The sequence below is a fragment of the Macrobrachium nipponense genome, chromosome 6 (assembly GCF_015104395.2).
Source record: "Macrobrachium nipponense isolate FS-2020 chromosome 6, ASM1510439v2, whole genome shotgun sequence".
Lineage (NCBI taxonomy): Eukaryota > Metazoa > Arthropoda > Malacostraca > Decapoda > Palaemonidae > Macrobrachium > Macrobrachium nipponense.
The window spans coordinates 84,636,599-84,657,172 of NC_061108.1; the positions used below are offsets into that span (position 1 = coordinate 84,636,599).

The following is a 20,574-nucleotide window of genomic DNA, read 5'->3' on the forward strand; positions in this document are numbered from 1 at the left end:
GTGTGTGTGTGTGTGTGTGTGTGTGTGTGTGTGTTTGTACAAAGGTCTACTCAACATACGGAATATGCTAATGTCTCTTTCACATCAGTAAATTAATTATATGTATACTAATATACTTGATTTAGTTTTACATAGTATCTACTGGCTTTTTTAATGCAAAAACCTTATAAAGTTAGATCCTTTAGTCCCGTGAATTGTGAGTTTTATGAGATCAGTGGATTGTCCCCTAGTACGTGAAAAGTTGAATACTAAATTGTGGTATATTTTTAACTCCTCTTTCCATTTATAGTATTCGTATTAATCTTGCTTACGTCTTAATTATTTAGAAGTAAAAAAAAAAAAAAAAGACGAGCAAACAAACCCGAGGGTCGAGAAAGAAAGGAAAATATCTGAATGCTGCTATGTGGTTCACATCTTCATAAACATCTGTTTCATTTTTGCTTGAGCTGTCAAGAGCTCCTGTCTCGGCAAGATCACAGATCCTTCCATTATCTGATCTGAGATTTGCAGAAGTAATGTTATACCGGCTACGCTTATATGCGGTCTCCACAAGGTAAAGTTTCAAACTTCTTGTCTTCGTTTGCGACTGAAAATATACCCATCAACAGACAGATCAGTTTCTTCCTAAAGAATACTTCTCGGTGGGGAAGGAGAGTCGACAACAAAGTTCACTGTCACCTATTACCAGTTCAAGAGGGCATGTCTGCTCGTAGTTTTGCTTTGCAGCTTTTGCAATTGGTTTTTAGCAGCTACAGATTTGCTATATGCTTTGCTTTTTGCTCTTTCTTTTTTAGCATAGTTTACGTCTTGCTTATAGCTGATATTTTCATTAGTAATTTCGGTTTTTGGTTTTGTATAATTTATGTTGATGAAGTGTTTGCTTAGGTTTAAATGGTGGTCTTTATTTCTTATAGCTTTCCTCTGTCCTGTAATATGTCCCGATACATAATGAATGTGTATCCAATATGAATACATACATAAACACTTATGTTTTAAAATAATCCCTCGTTCTTACACAATATAGTATTTAGTGTTTTCTGATTTATAACTGAATAATCTGTATTCCCATAACACAAAGATAATTTAATAAGCATTTAATACGAGCAGGGAACAGAAATGATTTTGACTATTATTATTATTTTATTGTATAATTCAGTTTCAATTAAGTGATTTCATTTGGAAACTTAGATTTTTTTTCCTCACTAAATACGTAGAAACAACCACTAAGGAACGTACGTGTTTTATAAAATAATCTGATGTATATTAAGGTGTCAAAGGCAGTCATTGGTGAAAGAGATAAACGATTAAATTCACTCTATGTAATAATTATGGAATGTATTTTAAAAATAAGTAAAGTTCCACAAATCGTTATGGATAGATTTGTTAGGGCAGTTTTCAGCAGACTTATGATATAAGTAGGTGACATTCACAAATACGATCAGCGCGACATAGCTATTCTATTGTTTTCATAATGACTGCATAAAGGTTTGATTTCCTTATCTGTTATTATGAAGGAACTCATTTAGCTTTTAAAAATAAAGCCCCTAATTCATATACGAGTATGCTGGATGAAATGTACATGAAGAGAGACCTTTATTTCCCGTACCTTCACATTTCTCGTAATTCCATATCATATCGCTAAATTATTAGCTGTGAAGAGTAAAGAATTCACGTTATAATTACCAACTAAAAACAAAGCTTACGTGATTATGAAAAATTTCACTTTATTTTAAATATATTCTTATGACTCTACGTTTTGTTAATCTAAACTGAATAGCAAATTTCAAATCCCATCCATTTTCAGTTCATGTCTTGCGATATGACCTATATTTAAATGAGGAAAAATGACCAAGTCAGCCTTGCATAAGAAATACACATCTAGATTTAGGCGCTTAAGAAAATAAGAAAACAAATTAAGGCAATAAAAATACATGGTCAGCTAAATTCAGCATCTGGATCATTTCCACGAAATTGTCAACTCTTGAATTGCCTTTCATATTTTTATTACCTTTGTCATCGGTAGAGCATAAATTGCCTTGATATTAATGTTCAAATGCGTCCCTGCAATGTTTTGCATAGAACTGTAGAAGTAAAGATTTTGGTTTTTAAAGTACAGAATGCAAATCCCTTAATAGATGAGCATACAAGGGTATCTCATATAGACTTTTATTCCATTTACCTGCTTTACTCCCTTTAATGTGTAGTAATAGTTGGTTGATGAGTCGGGATCTGACTACCTATAAAAAGACACCTACATCCAAAGGGTTACTGCGATTCTCAATATGGCAAACTAAATTAAAATATCAATATGCTTTTTAGACCAAGCCAAGTATTGCCTCTAGGCTGAATGAAAAATGCTCCTGAACACAGATTATCTTGCAGATTTGCGCCTTTCGCCGGAAGTGTATAACCAGCTGAGGGTTCTGCAGAAGAAGGCAAAAGAACTCAGAACGGACGTCAGGAACCTGAGGAGGACGTCGCAAGCCAACGCGCTCACCATGAAGGAAATCCTGAGAGACACCGTTGTCAAAATCACGTAATATACAACAACAGTTCTTGTTACCTTTCTTGTGTTCTTTTTTTTATTCATATGCTTATTTTTTCATCAAGCGCTACTCTGAGAGTCAAGGGAGGTATCAACTTTCAAAGGGAGGTCATATATGAGAACGCTGCCGTCTTCTGATGTCATCCTTTCAAAGGGAAATAGATTTTTACGAAGTATATAGCCATAACGTTATTTGATGGGATTTTGATAGAGAAAATAGGATAGAAAATAGGACTGGAAAGAATGATAACGGAAGAAAGGTGTGAGTAATGATAAGGAAGATCTTTTGTGGATTAAATCTTTGTTGTGAAAAAACTATTTGGAAGGTCTGAAATTAAAGGGAAAAACGTTACAATGGCACACAATAAGAGGTAATTTGAGTGTAATGAAAAATAACATTAGAAAAAAAATATGATGGGAGCAAATAAAAGGTTGAATGTTTAAGGCAAGTGCGTTTTTTATATTTAGGCGGCCGTGTGACTTAAGGATTTCTTTTTATGTCTATGGCTGCTTTATATATTTATGGATGAATATAAATTCTGGGGTTGTTTGTGGATGACATAAATCTGAACGAGGAAGATAAAGAACAACTGAAGAGAGTAGGGGAATAGTCTGGGTTTCTTGTAATAATAGAAAATTGAACGTAAACGTGAACAACAGTGAACATTGACATGGATGGTGGAAGAATAAACTCAATTGATCTTCATAGGCGTTTAGACATTCATGTAATGAATGATTGTGGGATAACATCAAAGAAGAAAGGATGCAAAGTATCTGGAAAGGATCAGGAATATTCCTCAAGTATCTATGGATGGTAAGGTCTATGAAAATGAATTTTGGGAATTTTGCTTGACAACAAAACAAAAACACCGCTTCTTGTCAAGATGAATGGTTTGTCTTGTGTGTGCACTTCTAAAATATTGAAAAAGAAAGGCATGTGGAGTTTGTAGATGAATTGGTGAAAATGTTGCCATCAGTGGACAGAATGGAGGACGATAAATTGATGATAGGAGTGTATTGTTTCAAACTGTTAGAAGAAAGGAGTACAGAAGCACGTAGAACGCGCTACATATATGGTGTGAAAGATATATTGCAGTAGAAGGGTAATGCGTCATGAGCGAGCAAGAGTGTACGCAAAATAAAGGTAAATGTAATAGAATGAAGTGTCTAATTCATTGGAAGTTTACTTCACTATTGGTTCATCCGAGGATCAGAAGTTGTAAAAGGAATGCGTAATGTATCAATGGCCATTGTCGATAGATTTTTTCCTTTGGCCACCATTCTTAGTGTGTATGAGTGTCTGCGTATCTTTATGACTGTATGTGTATATCTATATGTCTGTGAGTGTGTTCATGTGCGTGTGTGTGCTATGTGTGTGTGTGGGCGTGTTTAAAATAGCCACAAGAACCTCGTAGTTTTTAATTTTTTCACACTCTCTGGATACGCTTGTCACTGCAAAGCCTTGAAATCATATTGGCATTGAAGAACAATAACTTACAGTGGCGAGATTCACTGGTGAATCAGCAGATCCAAAAAGTGTAAAGAAACAGAGAAGTTGAGTCATTATTATGACATTTACAAATACAAAATACATATTTTGTCAAAAGTTTGTTTTCATGTGCATGTATCCATGCATGTATTTCATAAATATCAATTTTACTTTTGATTTATTGCTGCTTTTATAAGTATATCGAAACACTGTTCTCGTCGTTATTGCCAGGTTTTTTTTTTTTAATTCCGTCTATAAGACATATTTAGGGTAATTGCTTGCTTGTTGTAATTGTCATCGCTGTAAGCTCATTTTTTTTTAGTTTAGGACTAATTTGTTTCATATTCTATAGTGGTACATCTTCCCTTTTCATGTTACTTGTTCTCTTCATCAGTTGTGAGGTAGATCAAAATATATGATATTTTTGATACTCTAGATATTTCTCTACACATAAAGGAGCCCCACAACAAATGTTTTATTTTTTCATGATTAGTGTTTGCTTGTATGTTCCACATTGTTTCAAGAAAGAGAGATTGCCACTAAAGACAACGCAAAGCATTTGTTATACTTTCCTAGTACAGGATAAATTGTTTCATATCCACAATCCATCGACAATGTGTAAATCAGTTGGGTACAAGATCGGCTCTATAAAAGTGCTTTGCTTTCCACAAACTCAGCCTCAATTGACTATATTAGTCAGCGATCGCCTATTCGAATTATGGGAAAGGAAAATCTGCAGTATAATAACAGTGATATTACCTGGATATTTTAACAAGTTATTTTCGTTTTAAGTCCATCAGCCATGTTGCGTGGTCAGCTAGTATCCACGTCATTTCAGATTATGAGCAAGGAATATGTACAGTCTAGTAACAGTTGCATTGTCTGGATATTTAAACAACTCACTTTCACTAAAGTCCATTAGTCATGTTGCAAGAAAGCCAACATATATACATTCATAAAAATAATACAGTGGAACGCCACATGTGATAATTGCAGAATCATTAAAAAATTCATTAGCAACAACGATGCAGCCAGAGACTTAAGATTACCGTGAATAATAATCGTATACATAACCTTTATAACCGAACACACTTTATAAAGAGGCATATCTGATCATGTTTCCCTTTTTCCTTCACCAAACTTTCCATGTTTTGATTTCATAAAGTTTAACTTCAGGTAATCCTCTCTTAATTTCTTTTTTCTTTCGTCAGTTGGAGTTCATACTCTGTTACTGGATAAGTGGTCCTTCTCCTTTGCCAACCTCTACAAAACCTTCATTCCTTTGTTTCAGCATTTAGCAGTTCCTATAAATACTCCCACTATCTCTGAATGTGTTTTGTGCTGTAAGATGTTACCTCCCAAATCTTCAAAATTGCTAAAACATTCCCAAGTGATGTCTTTTCAGCTGCAATGGTCTTTCCTCCCACTATCTCGAGTACCCAAACTTTCATTAAGGTCTCTCATGACATTTGCCATAATTCATCTAAATTTTTCCTGGACTTCTGCTTTATATGCAATGACGGACCTTCCAAACGAAGAATAATCACTTGAATTTTGCTATAAGTCCACTATTTAGTCTTCTGCCTTTTGTCTTAGCTCCACTGACTGCTTAACCAACTTTTCATTTAAACCCAGCAACTTCTTTAATGTTTTCTGCTTCAGGGCCACTGAGGGTTCTGATTTCTGTTTAAAGTCCACTGACTATTACTCCGAATAATTCCTTAGACCCACTAACTGCTCTACAAAACTCCTTATAGAAGAACGCCACTAGTCCTCCTCCGTATCGAAGATGTTGTATCTCCTTGGTATTGTCTCGTGTATTGTCCATAAGTTTGGATAAGTTCACTTTTTATATTTTTGTAATATAGAAAAACCCCAACATATATAATGATGAAGCCAATTTTAGCCAATATATCCACTCAATTTCAAATGCTCATTGGCTTCACTGATCTTCCGAAAACGATCAATGGAACACATTTCAAAATTTAGAGACAGATCACAAATCACGAAATTGGATATGAAAGAAAACTTAAGTCTAAGCTGAAAAGCCCACGAACATTGAACAACACGTTCAGCAAGTAAAACAGGGCGAAAGAGTAATTTCAATTATTAGTATATATTAACATACGCCATTGAAGATTTTGAAAAGACTTTGTAAAGGCAACGGATTATAAATGACGTGCAAGCAAAACAGCTAATATTTATTCAAGTATTTTTCAATTTGATGACTAGTCAAGGGAAAGATCCACTGAAATTAAAACAGGGAAAGAACAAACGGAAAGTAGAAATAAAACATAAATTCATCATGGAATTGTAGACTGAATCTCATTATATTTCTCCGGACCGTTGCTAACCTAATATTATCTGTAGAGCTTGATATCTAGAAATAAGTAAGCGATCTTATATATTAGCGGAAAAAATACATCGCCCCCCTTCTCCCTTAATTCATACAAATTTGGAATTATCCTATTCATGTTCCACTAATAACGAATATCATAATCGTAATGCAAGCCGCATGATAGGTAGTGGTTATTTTATTTGAAATGGTATTCTTCTAATCGTGTCGACGACGATATACTATATATACATATATATATATATATATATATATATATATATATATATATATATATATATATATATATATATATGTATGTATGTATGAGTATATATATACACACACACACACACACACACATATATATATATATATATATATATACATATCTATAATAATAATAATAATAATAATATAATAATAATAATAATAATATTGCTAATTCAGCTTTTCCATGACGGGTTAATGGTACCCCAAACGAGTGGGATAACTTGATAACTTTTCATCACTGAAGGCTGAGTTGTAAATAGTAATAGTAAATATTCTTGATCCATTGTAAACGGAGAATTTTTCAATTTCCTGATGTTGCTTTTATTTCCTAAGATAAAATGATAATTTCCTTTATACTAAGGATTTTCTTTTTATTTTTAATTAGCTATGTGCATTTTCTTGGCTGACAGTTTATTTTACAAGTTTTGAATTTAATGAAAGGATATATTTATTTTTGACTATCAAATTATCATAATTAAAAATTCAGAAATAATATGGTATTATCACTTATATTTTGATGGAAATGTTTGAATTATTTAGGTATCATTTATTTGGCACAAAGTATCAACTTTCGCTGATAGATCAAGGTAGGCAAAACTGTCTGCTCAAATTTGAAATGACTTCTAAGGAAAATCACAGGGATTTTGACTAACATTTATCCTACTGGCATCCAGTTATTATGCCTGTTATATCATCTGTTTAATGCTCAAAGATTTATTGTTTCCCTAATTCCTTTATTAGTTTCATTGCTATCAAAGATTTATATTTTTCCTCTGTGCATTTACCAGTTTTATTAAAAGCAGCGAGGCAGAACCACAAACGTCCCTGATGAAAAGAAAGTCTTAAAGAGATGATCGATCGAACGAGAAATGAAGAAACTTCGCCGGTATTCTTTTGGGAAATTGCCCATCCAGTCTTTTCATCTTTCACTGTTATTAAGTGGCCTTTTTACCTTTTGTTGGGGGAGGGGGGAGTGGGTGATTGCTGACTTTTGCCCATTTGCTTACGTTCTTCGTAGTCAATAACATTGAATACAAGGATTTATGATTTTAAATAAAGAAACATTTATGCCAGTATATAGTTTACAGAATTGGTATGGCAAGAGTTTGCCTTATTTTGTATGTCCGCAAATTATCAAGAAAAGTAACATGAAATATTTTGCAGTGATTTGATTAAAGATTTATTTGACTATTGGCAAAAATGATAGTGCAACTTCAAGTATTTTCATTAGGAATGAAAGGATTTTTCATGTCGACAAGACGACTCGATTTCAGCCGGAGAAATCATAAACTGCAAAAAATCATTTGTTTGAAGAAACACCAACGATTAAAGATTGAAATGGTTGTGATTTCATTCTGATGAAAAATAAAAGAATAGTAACCTAGCCCATGGGAATGTGAGAAAAGTCAATGGGTAACTGGAACATAGGAATGAGTAAAATAATAACTGCATGATAAAACAGCATAATTTTTGAACTTCGAAAGGAAAAAAAATATTACTACAAAGAGCGCTGTTCTGTATAAATGAGAATTGTGTTGAAGAATACAAGACGTATGATATTGCAGGCAAAGACAAAGTGAACTCGGAAAAGACGAGAGCCAATGAAATAGGAGAATGTGAGCAAGAGTTTTAGGGAAAGTGAAGGGATATTCTCGAAAGGAATAAACGTACAGAGAAATCTAAAACAAACGTAGGGATTCTTAGGAGAAAGCTCTGGTGTTATCGGAGCTGTATGTCGAATGGTTGTTTGAGTAAGAGAGCAACAAAGAACGAATGGGTGTACAAGTTGAAGATTTATATCAAGTCTACAATAGCTGTCAAACAAACGGGTTTGATATAAAGCATTGGAAAAAGTTAACAACGTAAATTTATCGTATTGCTCCAGAGAAGGTGACGAAGTATGTATAATATATACATACATACACACAGACATATATATATATATATATATATATATATATATATATATATATATATATATATATATATATATATGCATCAGCTACAGATTTCCTTTAATATCCTATTCATATTAGGTTGACCGATGGTGAATTTTTTAGTTGATAATAATTTCGTCCTCTCGTGGATTCGAACCAGCGCACAGAGGAAAAATCAGGACTTCAGTGACGTCTTTACCGACTCAGCCAACAAGTCGGTAAAGACGTCACTGAAGTCCTGATTTCTCCTCGGTGCGCTGATTCGAATCCACGAGAGGATGAAATTATTATCAATTAAAAATTCCCCCTCGGTTGATATATATGAAAAGATATTAATTCCGAGGTAGAGTGAATTAGATATTAAATGACATTAGTAGCTTAATGCATATATATAAATCACGGTGATGTGATAAAAATTCACACACACAATATATATACATATATTATTATATATGTGTGTGTGTATGTATATATGTACATATATATATATATATTATATATATATATATATATATATATATACATATATATATATATATATATATACATATATATATATATATATATATATATATATATATATATATAAAACCAAGAAAACAGCGTGATTAGTGTTATTATTGTTGTTTCACGAATCGAATCAAGAGTCCCATAAGTTATCAATGATGGCACGATGGTAAAATATGGAAATCAAAGAGCTGGTGAAGACCGGAGAGGTTCTAGTGAAGCCAAAGCTAGAATGCATGATGCAAAGTATGGCTTTCGAGTGCGTGAGAGAGAAAATGAAAGGAAGATGCTGTGAAAGTGAATTGTTTTTGCAGTAAAGACGGTTGAAAAGAGAAGTGGATATAACTGAAGATATAATAAAAAAGAATCTTAATGGGACAGGTCATGGATAAAAGACGGTGGGGAATAGTTTATTCAAAGGGTTGCAAAATTAGGAAATTTTTGGAAGACAACGAGACATACAAGAAGGTCAAGAATGTTTCAAAGACGAATTGAGAGAAGCAATACAATATATGGAAGAGAGCCAATGCATAATTAATTAACCTTTTATTGGTGGGTGTATGTGATATTTTTCATTTATCAAAGTGAAATATAAAAGTGGTGAATTTTATTTCCAAACACTTCATTCAAGTGTTTTTCCTCATGTCCTTAAAATTCATAGTGCATATGAAAATAAACAAGGTTAAATACTTGTATAAATATAATTTCACCTGTGCTACAAATGGCTGCAGTGATCTTCCAAGTGTCGGTAATGTACTTACAAGAACATATAGAAAATTTGATTCGGAGTTAAAAAGAGCATAGAAACTCCTGATCAATTAAATCTTAATTGTTCCTCCTCAGGAAGCTACTTCAGGCTAATGAGGATTGTTTGCTACATGGGTCAGCGGATGCTGAGAGAGTCCGGATACAGCGTGAGGAAGACTCTTACAGGCAGGATATGAGCAAGCTCGACAAAGATCTCTGGTAGGTATTGCTGTTTCTCTCTCTCTCTCTCTCTCTCTCTCTTAGTTTCCTAGGAGTTTTCATCTGTCTGTCTGTCTGTCTCGTCCCTATTTGTCTGCTTGTATTACTCGCAGTCTGTCTGTCTGTTTGTCTGTCTGTCTGTCTGTCTAGTCTGTATGTCATATTTACACATGCAACAGCTATACGAGATGGTATTGTCTAACTTTCATATGACGAAGAAATGCCAAATTGCCAATGTATTGGTTTCTCTACCTGTCAGATTCATGCAGGGCGCTCCTATTCACGTTTCTATATTATTTTCAGTTGAATTTCCTCTGTCAATAGTATCCCATCAATATATTTTTTATCATTACAAGGTACAGTTAAAGGGCAGTTAGATTCATGGTAACTAGCAGTAAAATATAAACGAGAACAGTGTTATTTAATACATGGTATTCAATATATAAAAAGGAATTTTGATCACTAAATGTCAAGATAATAACAGAATTATAAAACTTTCACCCTTATACGTTGCGATTTAGTTTACTTCACCGTTAAACTTATTTTACATTTCCCCCCAGTTATTTTCTATTGGGTTTTCATCATTTCCTGATCTTTAAAATATCTTCTTCAAATAAACAAAAATCCTTGTAGAAGTAAGTTATCTGTTCAAAAAGGTTTTCTGTTACTTTACTATATTAAGAAAATATTCAGGAATGTATTCGTTTAACAAAAATAATCAGGAAGATATTATTTTAACAAAATATTCATGAATATATTTTATCAATCTTACATGAAGCAAAAAGCTTCTTTAAAGTTTATCAAATTATAAAGAAATACACAAAAAAGTTTTATTGACCATAAACATCAATCTTAACATCATAATCAACTGTGCATTATATAGTTGAATATGAACATTGAAAGCGAAAGAAAGACAACGTCACTATACTCTGTTATTTGCACAGCAAGCGTTATGGGAGGAATAACACTGAGTCCAGTTTACAACGTGAAACTAAAGTACAGATCACAAGGAGGATTCCTTATTACAGGTCAAGGTAAACATCTTGACGGTGACTACATTCGTTACTCTTACGTCATGGAGTAAATCTAAAGTCTGTGGAACATCACAACGAGTTCCCTATGGTTGACGAGGATATGTAGATAATCCTGGTTTTCCAAGGAAGATGGCGATTTTAAATTCAAGGCATGATAACATTTAAGGAGATTCTAAATGAAAATGTTATCAGTTTCAATATATTTCGAATGTTCGTTATACAATGTTCGTTATACTCTTTTAGAAATTGTTATCGTTATCCGACTAGAGCTAAACGAGTTCCAACACAGACGACAGTATAATAGCGAAATCTCTTTGGTCAGAAGTCTGGAAAATCTTGAAAGGTAAACTAATTCCGGAACAGCGTGACCAAACGATTAACGTTATCTTATTTCTATTTTCGGTTATTACTTTTTCGAGTGTACTGGATAGTGTTCAGGTTTACTAACTACATCCTTTTACTCACCACATCCTCTATCGGTCCTCCTCTCCCAGTTCCCTTCTATTACTAACTGCCGAAGGTAATTTCACCAAGGTCACCGTAATAGTAAACAGAATCTTGATTTTTCAGGGAAAATTTTGATTCTATTCTTTGAGATCCTTTCTTTGCTACAAAAAAATTGTAGAGATATTGGCTGAAAGAATGGTGGCTGATATGGCTTCATCTATCATTTTTGTTTTCAAGATGTCAGTACAAAGCATCTAGAAGCATTGTGATTACTCTTAAGTAACCATACTTGATTGCTAAAAAAAAAAAAAAAAAAAAAACTACCCTGTTTAGATTTTTCCAAACTTTCATTGAACACAACACTTCTAGTACTTATAGGGCTCAGTATCACTGTAAAGCTAAGTCTGAATAATATATATTATATATTATATTATTTATTTATATATCTATATATAATATATATCATATATATTATATATATCTATATCTGTAGAGATATCTATATATCATATATCTTAATATATATATATATATAGATATATATATATCATATAGATATATTATATATATATATATATATATATAATCTATATAATATATACAGATATATATATATAATATATATATATATATATATATATATATAATATATATATATCTACATATATATATATTATACTATAGTATATACTATATATATATCTATATATATATATATAATATATTTATATGTAGATATATCTATATGTATATATATATCGATTATATATATTATATATATATATTATATATATAGATATATAATATATATATATATACATAATAATCAAAAGTTGGTATGTGTATGTTTGTTTATTTGCATGTTTGTAACTTTGTAAGGATATAGAAATCTTGAACCACTTGACCGGTCTAGACAAAATTTGGCACGTGGCCATTATTTAACGAAAATGAGAAAATATAGCATGTATCAATCCCGTACCCCCTTCCCCTTCCCCCTTCCCTTTTCCCCATCCCTCTTCCTTTTCCCTGAAACCGTGCTGGTGCTGTTCGTAAACTTAGCGGCTGATGTGGTACATAAACCCTACGGGGTTACCACACCTAATTTAACTTATTCCGATACCACAAAAAATATATTATTGAATTTTTTTTTTTTTTTTTATTATTTATAATTTTGCATCAAGGTTTGTGTTTAGGTCTGGTCGGAGGGAGGTGTTTAGGTTTAGTGCGGATGTATTTAGGTTTAGCGAGTGGTGTTCAGTGATGAGTATTTAGGTTTAGCAGGACGTCTGCTCAGGTTTAGAAGGGGGAGTGTTTATGTTCAGTGGGGGTGTGTTTAGGTTTAGTGGGGATGCATTTAGGTTTTGCAGGGGCTGTGTTTAGGTTTAGTAGGGATGTTTTTAGGCTTAGTGGGAGTGTGTTTAAGCTTAGTGGGTGATACATTTAGGTTTAGTGGGAGTGTTTCAGTTAGGTTGGGGGATGTGTTTAGCTTTATTATTGGTTCAAATGGGAGATCACATTAATATCTGGATAAAATGAACAGCAACCACAGTAATACCTGAATGAAAGGGGCAGTCAGCACAGTAATACTTGGGGGACAGTTACCACAGTAATATCTGGATAAATTGGACAGTCACTACAATAATACATGGATAAAATGGATAGTCACCATATAATACCTAGATAAAAGGGACACACAGCACAGTAATATATTTGTATAAATAGGACAGCTACTACAGTGATACCACTGGATAAAGGTGACAGTCACCACAGTAATACCTGGATAAATTGGACAGCCACCACTGTAATGCATGGGGCAGTCACCGCAGTAACAACTGGGGGACTGTCACGACAGTAATGGTTGAATAAAATTGACAGTCACAGTAATACTCAGCACAGTAATACCTCGATGAATGGGGCAGTCGGCATAGTAATACCAGGTTTAAAAATCCAGTCACCACAGTAATACCTGGATAAATGGTATAGTTACCATAGCAATACCTTGATGAATGACTCAATAACTGCAGTAACCTCTGGATAAAAGGGACAGTCACCTCAGTAATACTTGGATAAATGGGACAGTTACCAAAGTATTATCTGCATAGATGGAACAGTCAGTACAGTAATATTTGGATAAAAGGGACAGTCAGTGCAAGGAGGTGCCGGAAAATTCTTCGGAGTCCTTCAGAGTTTTCATGAGCAGCGCCAGGTTGGTCAGCTAGTATAAGAGGAATCGAAATCCCTAACCTTATTATACACAGAAAACCCCATTTTTTTCTTTTTTGTTTAGCAAAACATATCTCTCAAAGCCTCATCAATCCTGCTTTTCTTTTCTAGTTTGTCATAATGGTACAAAAGTCTCCTGTTTGACTCTTGATTCATCTGAAGTCCTTCTTAGACAACTCCATTACAGCTGGATTTATCATCACATTTTACTATTTGCATGACTAGTTTTCTCATTTCATGGCCAAAATTCTTTTTCCTGTGATCTCATAAAACTCTTTCAGGCAAATATTAACATAGCTCGGAATAATTCCGCTGTTTTTTGCCTAACCATAAACAAAGGTCTATATATTTATATTGTTAGTTTAGACCTTTAAAACCTTTTCAAGAAGTATTTTGACCAAGCCTTTTGTTATTGTTCTCTTGTTCTTTTGTCGTATCTAAAGTATCACGAAAACTGCTAAATATTAATTTTTCAAGAACGTTTTGTGTATTAATTACCCTATTCTAGTAAATTATCCTCGGAGATTGGGAAATTTTCTTTCTCTGCTCTTATCTCTTGATTCTTGGACAAAAGTTGATAAAAGGTCTTTGTTACCCATGTAAAAGATATTTTATTCAGCATACAAGCTCTTTCCTCTACTAAACTGGTATCCGTAGGGATATGTCCTGATTTTCGCTTTCTCGCGAAGTAAGCCTCCAAAAGTACTTTGTTGTTGTTGGGAGGTAGGAAAGGTCCAAGGAAGAGCCTAAAAAGTCTGAAAAGGTCTTTTGCACTGCGTTAAAGATACGTGAAATTTAGTACAGGATATTTATGACTTATTTATTAGAATGAAAATGTAAAAAAAATAAATAAATATTGTGCATGTTAAACAGTACGGACAAATTATTTCTAGTAAGGAATATTTGTTCTGATACGGTATACAAACCCTCGGTCCTTTACAATAGGAAGGTACTTAGCGGCAGCTGAACCGGTCGTAAGCTTTCGAACAAGGGGTTCGGTAGTTAACTACTTGTCAGGCAGTTAGCGGTACGCTTGACTGCGAGGCGAGGAGCCACTTTGCTTTCAGCTGCGCTCGTGGATGGACGTGCTGCTCTTCGTCTCTCTGCCGTATGCTTCCTTTTCTTCACTGCGTGAAGACTTTCTTACTTTTTCTTTTACTTGTGTGTGTTGCAAGTACAAAAGTAAGTGCGTGTCTGTTTTCATTTTTATTATGGAAATTATGCAACAAGAGCCGGAGAAGCCCCCCGCCCCCCCATCAACCTTAGACTATACCCGGATATTGGGGGCCGTAAATGTGGGGCTTTCCGCCCTTCTGTGGAGGTAGATCCTCATGATTTTTGTGCTCGGGTCGAGGGCGTGAATGCTCTCGCGCCGAGACTTGTGATACTTGCATCTTTTGGTCGGAGGCCAAGTGGGAGCGCTACAGGGGGAGGAAGAAGCCGCGAAAGCCGGCTAAGGAGTCGTCAGAGGACTCCCCGGCTACGCCCTTGGTCACCGATTTGTCTTCCTCCTTTCTCCCTCTGGCTCAGCTCCCTCGTATGGCTTCTTCCCCTTCGGGGGAGGTTTCTCGCTCCCTCTCCATCCTCGATCATTCGAGCGTAGAGGAGGGGGCGAGATACCCCGACATCCAGTTGTACTCGGGGTCCTCCGTTCACTCGGGCTGCTAACTATCCCCCCGCCCCCGGGCGAGGAGGGACCCCCCCACTAATCTACCCGACTTTTCCTCCCTCAGACTTGCTGACTACGGGCGACGATCTCAGTAGGGCCTGGTGCTCGCTGGGGCTGCAAGGGACACTGACGGTCCAGGGGCTGCTTAGTCATCTGGCGAGAGGGGCTACGCTGGTTATGCACAGGCCCACCACCACCACTACCACGACGGTATCCACGCGGGGCTACGCTGCTCCGTCTCACCTGGTGTATACGCAGCACGTAGCCACGGTGACCCCGACAGCCACTGTGCAGGCTCTGCTGCCGGAGGTTTCCTTGCCCGTTGCTACGCTGCCTCCTGGTTTTCCCGCTCCTGCCGCAGCCCCGGTCTTCCAGTGTCCCAAGAGCTCACTGCTAGACCTACCTCCTGTGCAGAGGATGCTGCCGGTTCCTGCCCCGCCTCCAGTTTCTGATTTTGTTACCGCTCCAGCCTTGGTGCCAGTTCCTGCCGCCATCATTCCTGCCTGTGGTGTTGCTGCTCCCACCCCAGGTCCTTCCAGACAGGTGCAGTTGGGCCCTGTTGCTTCGGCAACTGCTCCGTCCTGGATGGAAGACCTGATGGTGGTGCTGAGGAAGCTGATGAAGAGGAAGAGGAAGAGGAGGAAAGTGTCGTCTTCGTCTTCATCGTCTTCTTCGTCATTGTCGCCTGCCGCCACTTCCCCTTCAACTTCTAAGGCCCCCATGCTGAAGAAGAGGAAGGCTGCCTCCTCCTCCCCTAAGAAGTCTCGTGCTGAGACTTCTAAGGGCCCGTTCCGCTCCGGTGGGATGGTTGGAACTTCCGTCGGTCCTCCTGTTCCTTCGGGAATGAGGCACATCTCTTCTTCCGCAAGAAGAAGACGGGGACCGGAGGGGTGTCAGTTAGCACTGGCACTTCCTCACCTGGCTGTCTTGGCCTCTCGTTCACGAGCAGCCAAGACCCAGGCATCCGAGTTCTCTCGGCGCCAGGGTCAAGGCACTGGATGAAAGACTGGAGGGAGTCGCTCGGGCGACTCTCACCAGACCAGCGATCGCTCTTGTGGTGACGCGCTGGTACCCAGGGTTGACGCGACGGTCCCAGACCGCTCGTGGGCTGAGGCGAGGAAGCGGTCCCCTTGGTCGCCTGAACCAGCTCGGCTGGTCCAGGTGGCGTGATGCGCTGTGAGGATAGGCCTCGCTCCCACCGCAACAGGCCTGCAGACCGATCACCACCGCGGGTTGACGATTTCCTGTAGCCCCCTCAGCACACCGGCTCTGCCGGTGGGCGCGGGGGGAGCGTCAGGTCTACCTCTCCAATCCCTTCAACTTCCTCAGGCTTTACCAGGAAGAGCGAGGTGTTCAGGAGCGATCACAAAGGGCGCGCCCCTCGTGATCCTGCCACGACGCCCTACGAACCTGGCACAGTCCTCGGACCAACTAGATCGTACGCGCAAGTGGTGGGATGAGACAAGAAGGGGTCTGTCATGGTTCCTCCTGTGGAAGGAGGAGGGTCTCGGGAGGCATTCTCTTTGGAAGGGCTTGACAGTCCGTCTCCACAGGATGCGGTCACTCCCGAGATCCAGTGGTCGTTCACAGAGGTAATTGCGCTGATCCGTCAGCACAATGACCTCGGAGAAGGATCGCTCCTCCCACCTACTGAACCCAAATCAGGCTTGGAGGCATTCTGGGGACCTAAGAAGGAACACAGGTCTGCCGCGATCAGCTTTGTCTGACAGCGTGCTGGGCCAGGTGGACGCTATCATCTCTGGACAGGAGGGTTCGCTTCGGCCCAGTAGGTCTGCTAAGCTCCTTCCTCCACCTCTAACGTGACAGATGCGCTTTTACGTGCCTTCGGAGGACCCTCTGCTGCCCAAACAGGTTAACCCGGAGCTTGCCAGGCTAACTCTGAGCAAACGAGTTGTGGAGATCGTTCAGGATCAGTCGCCGGGGCTTCTACAGCCACCTCTTCCTTGTGGAGAAGTCTTCGGGGGCTGGCGCCCGGTGATAGATCTCTCTCCCTTGAACCGATTCGTTTGCCAGACTTGGATCATGATGGAAACAGCACGGTCGGTGCTCGATTCCATCAGGGAGAACAACTTCATGCTTTCTGTGGATTTGAAGGACGTATATTTCCAGATACCTGTCCATCAATCCTCCAGGTAGTACCTCTGCTTCATCCTGGATGGGACGGTGTACCAGTTCAGGGCACTTTGTTTCGGTCTCTCAACCGCCCCACAGGTGTTCACGCGACTGTTCACGCTGGTATCTGCTTGGGCCCACTCGGTAGGGATGCGTCTCTTGAGGTATCTCGATGATTGGTTAGTCCTGGCGAGCTCCCGCTCACAGTTGCTGCAGGACAGAGATTGACTCCTTGAATTCGGCCGCAATCTGGGAATCGTTGTGAATCACGAGAAGTCAGAGCTAAAATCCATGCAGAGGATGGCAATAAGACAGTTCCTGTCTCGACAGGAGCAACCGGCTCAGCAGTGGCAAGTCGGGATCGGCCACCTGTCGTCTCTCGAGAAGCTAGTCCCTCACGGGCGTTTTCACCTGCGGTCTCTTCAGTGGAGACTAAAGGAGTGTTGGTCACAGGCAAGGAACCCTCCCTTCTTCTCTGTGTCCCTCATGGAGGAGGTGAGGCAGGACCTAGCCTGGTGACTGGAGGACAGGAACCTTGTAAGAGGAGTGCCTCTTCGCACTCGCCCCCCCCGGAGATGCTTCTCTTCTCGGACGCATCGACCGAGGGATGGGGCGCACACCTGGAGGAGTTGCTGACTGCAGGTTTGTGGGACCATCGCGACAAGCACCTTCACATCAACGTCCTGGAGCTCAAGGCAGCGTTCCTCGCTCTCCAAGAGTCCCAGGACCGTCTGGTGGGACACTTGGTGGTGTTGATGTGTGACAACACCACAGTAGTGGCATACGTCAACAAGCAAGGGGGCCTAGTGTCCCTCCCGTTGCGCCAGTAGACGCTGCAGGTGCACGAGTGGGTTGCGGCACACTCAATAGAGTTGTCGGCTCGCTACATTCCAGGCAAGGAGAATGTGGTAGCCGACAAGCTCAGTCGTCAGGATCAGGTGATAGGAACCGAGTGGTCGCTTCATCCAGACGTGGCGGAAAGGCTTTTCAACCTGTGGGAGCACCCAGTCGTGGATCTGTTCGCCACCCGGCACAACAGAAAACTCTAGGTTTTCTACTTGATCGTGCCGGACCCATGGGCAGCCGCAGAGGACGCCCTTCTGCATCCGGGGGAAAGCCTCTTCGTCTTTGCCTTTCCCCCGTTCTGTCTGATTCGCCACAATTAAGGGCTACAGAGCCGCCCTGGCCTTAGTCCTTAAACTACGAAGTGTGGATATCTCCTCTTCTTTCGAGATCTCCCTCCTGATGAAGAGCTTCAAGAGGTCTTGCCCACCCAGGGAACTCAGGCCCCCGGGGTGGGATGTGACTCTCGTCCTTAGGAGTTTGACTCGCAGACCCTTTGAGCCACTCCGAGAGTCGTCAGACAGGGATCTGACCCTCAAGACCCTCTTCTTGCTGGCCCTGGCATCAGCGAAGAGAATAGGCGAACTTCGTGGTCTTTCCTTCAATGTTAAGCATTCCAGGGGATGGGGATCAGTGACGCTCAATTTCGTTCCGAACTTCGTAGCAAAGACTCAGAATCCTTCGGTCCCTGACGACTGGTTTGAGTCCTTCACGATCCCCTCCCTGAAGGATTTCACTGATAATGATGCGGATGAGATGTTGCTTTGTCCTGTGAGGGCGCTACGACGCTATCTGAAGAGAACTCGGCACCTCAGGCCTGAGTGTCGACGCCTCTTCATTAGCACCGGGGTTACCAAGAAAGAGGTTTCCAAGAACACTCTTTCTTTCTGGCTGCGTGAGGTGATCAAGAGGGCTTACGAGACAGCTGACAGTGACGACACCCGTACCCTTCGTCCGAGAGCCCACGAAGTCAGAGGTATTGGTCCAACCCTTGCGTTCCGCAAGAACTTCTCCCTGGAGCAAGTTCTGAAGGAAGGGGTTTGGGCCAACCAGACCACCTTCACTTCTTTTTACCTTCGGGATATCACCCACAGATCCTTGAACACCTTTTCCTTGGGACCCGTGGTGGCTGCTCAACAAGTTGTGTAGTCTACCCAGCACCCGAGCGGACAGAACAGCATCGCATGCTTGTATGGACGAGTGAAAGAGTGTGACTGGCTTCTCTTCCTCCTTCATTCTTCCCTCTACCTGTGGGTAGAGGGCCACGGTCGTCACTACGCTGAACAGGAGGCCGATGCAGGTAAGCTACACAACCGAGCCCCATTCTATCCTTTCAGTAGATGAACCCATAACTTTACTTTGGCTCTTGAAGTAGGAACTAGTTCTTGCTTTTGCTAATCATAAGAGGTACGCTTGCCTCCCTCTTATAATTTGGTCTAGAAGTCTGACCTTTGATCCTGCGGTGCACACCCCGATCAGCTGGGCAGAGGCTAGGATCCCTCCCTCTGCTCTTACAACCAGGGAGGGAATCCAAGGTAGGACGAACACCAGTCTGTTCATAAGACTCAGATTCCACCCACCAATAAGTGAGTCTTCCTGTTGTAAAGTACTGAGGGTTTGTATACCGCATCGGAACAAATAACAATTTGTCGAAAATTGTATTTTTCCTAACTATACAAACCTGAGGTCCTTTACATATAGTCCCACCTCATGCCACCCCTCACTCTGCGTTTCCTGGGCCTCAAGCAAAGTGACTCCTCGCCTCGCAGTCGAGAGTACCGCTAACTGCCGGACAAGTAGTTAACTACCGAATCCCATTAAGTACCTTCCTATTGTAAAGGACCTCAGGTTTGTATAGTTAGGAAAAATACAATTCTCGACAAATTGTTATTTTGTTTACAGAGTAATGCGTAAGGGGGAAATCTTGCACGCGTCCTGAATAAACTGGAGGTCGGATTACACCTTGTTTTCTTTCTCTTCCCCCGTGACTTCTTACTCGTGAATCCAGATTTTAAAAATCTATATACACAAGTGTAACAGAGAGAGAGAGAGAGAGAGAGAGAGAGAGAGAGAGAGAGAGATAAGAGGGGATTATTTAGATTGTATACTTACGTTAAATCCGTATTTTTTGTATTTCGTTCTATTTTACTCTTTCGTTTTTATTATAACAGCC

At 39.4% G+C, this 20,574-nt stretch overlaps 1 protein-coding gene across 3 annotated transcripts in view; it reads left to right on the forward strand.

Annotated features, from left to right (window-relative positions):
* LOC135216376 (coiled-coil domain-containing protein AGAP005037-like) overlaps positions 1-20,574 on the forward strand; it is a 1,031,334-nt gene that overhangs the window by 885,376 nt on the left and 125,384 nt on the right. For all 3 annotated transcript variants that reach the window (XM_064251640.1, XM_064251641.1, XM_064251642.1), the window contains 2 exons: positions 2,383-2,536; positions 9,930-10,052. In XM_064251640.1, the coding sequence (XP_064107710.1) occupies positions 2,383-2,536; positions 9,930-10,052 (277 nt within the window). The remainder of the gene's footprint in view (positions 1-2,382; positions 2,537-9,929; positions 10,053-20,574) is intronic.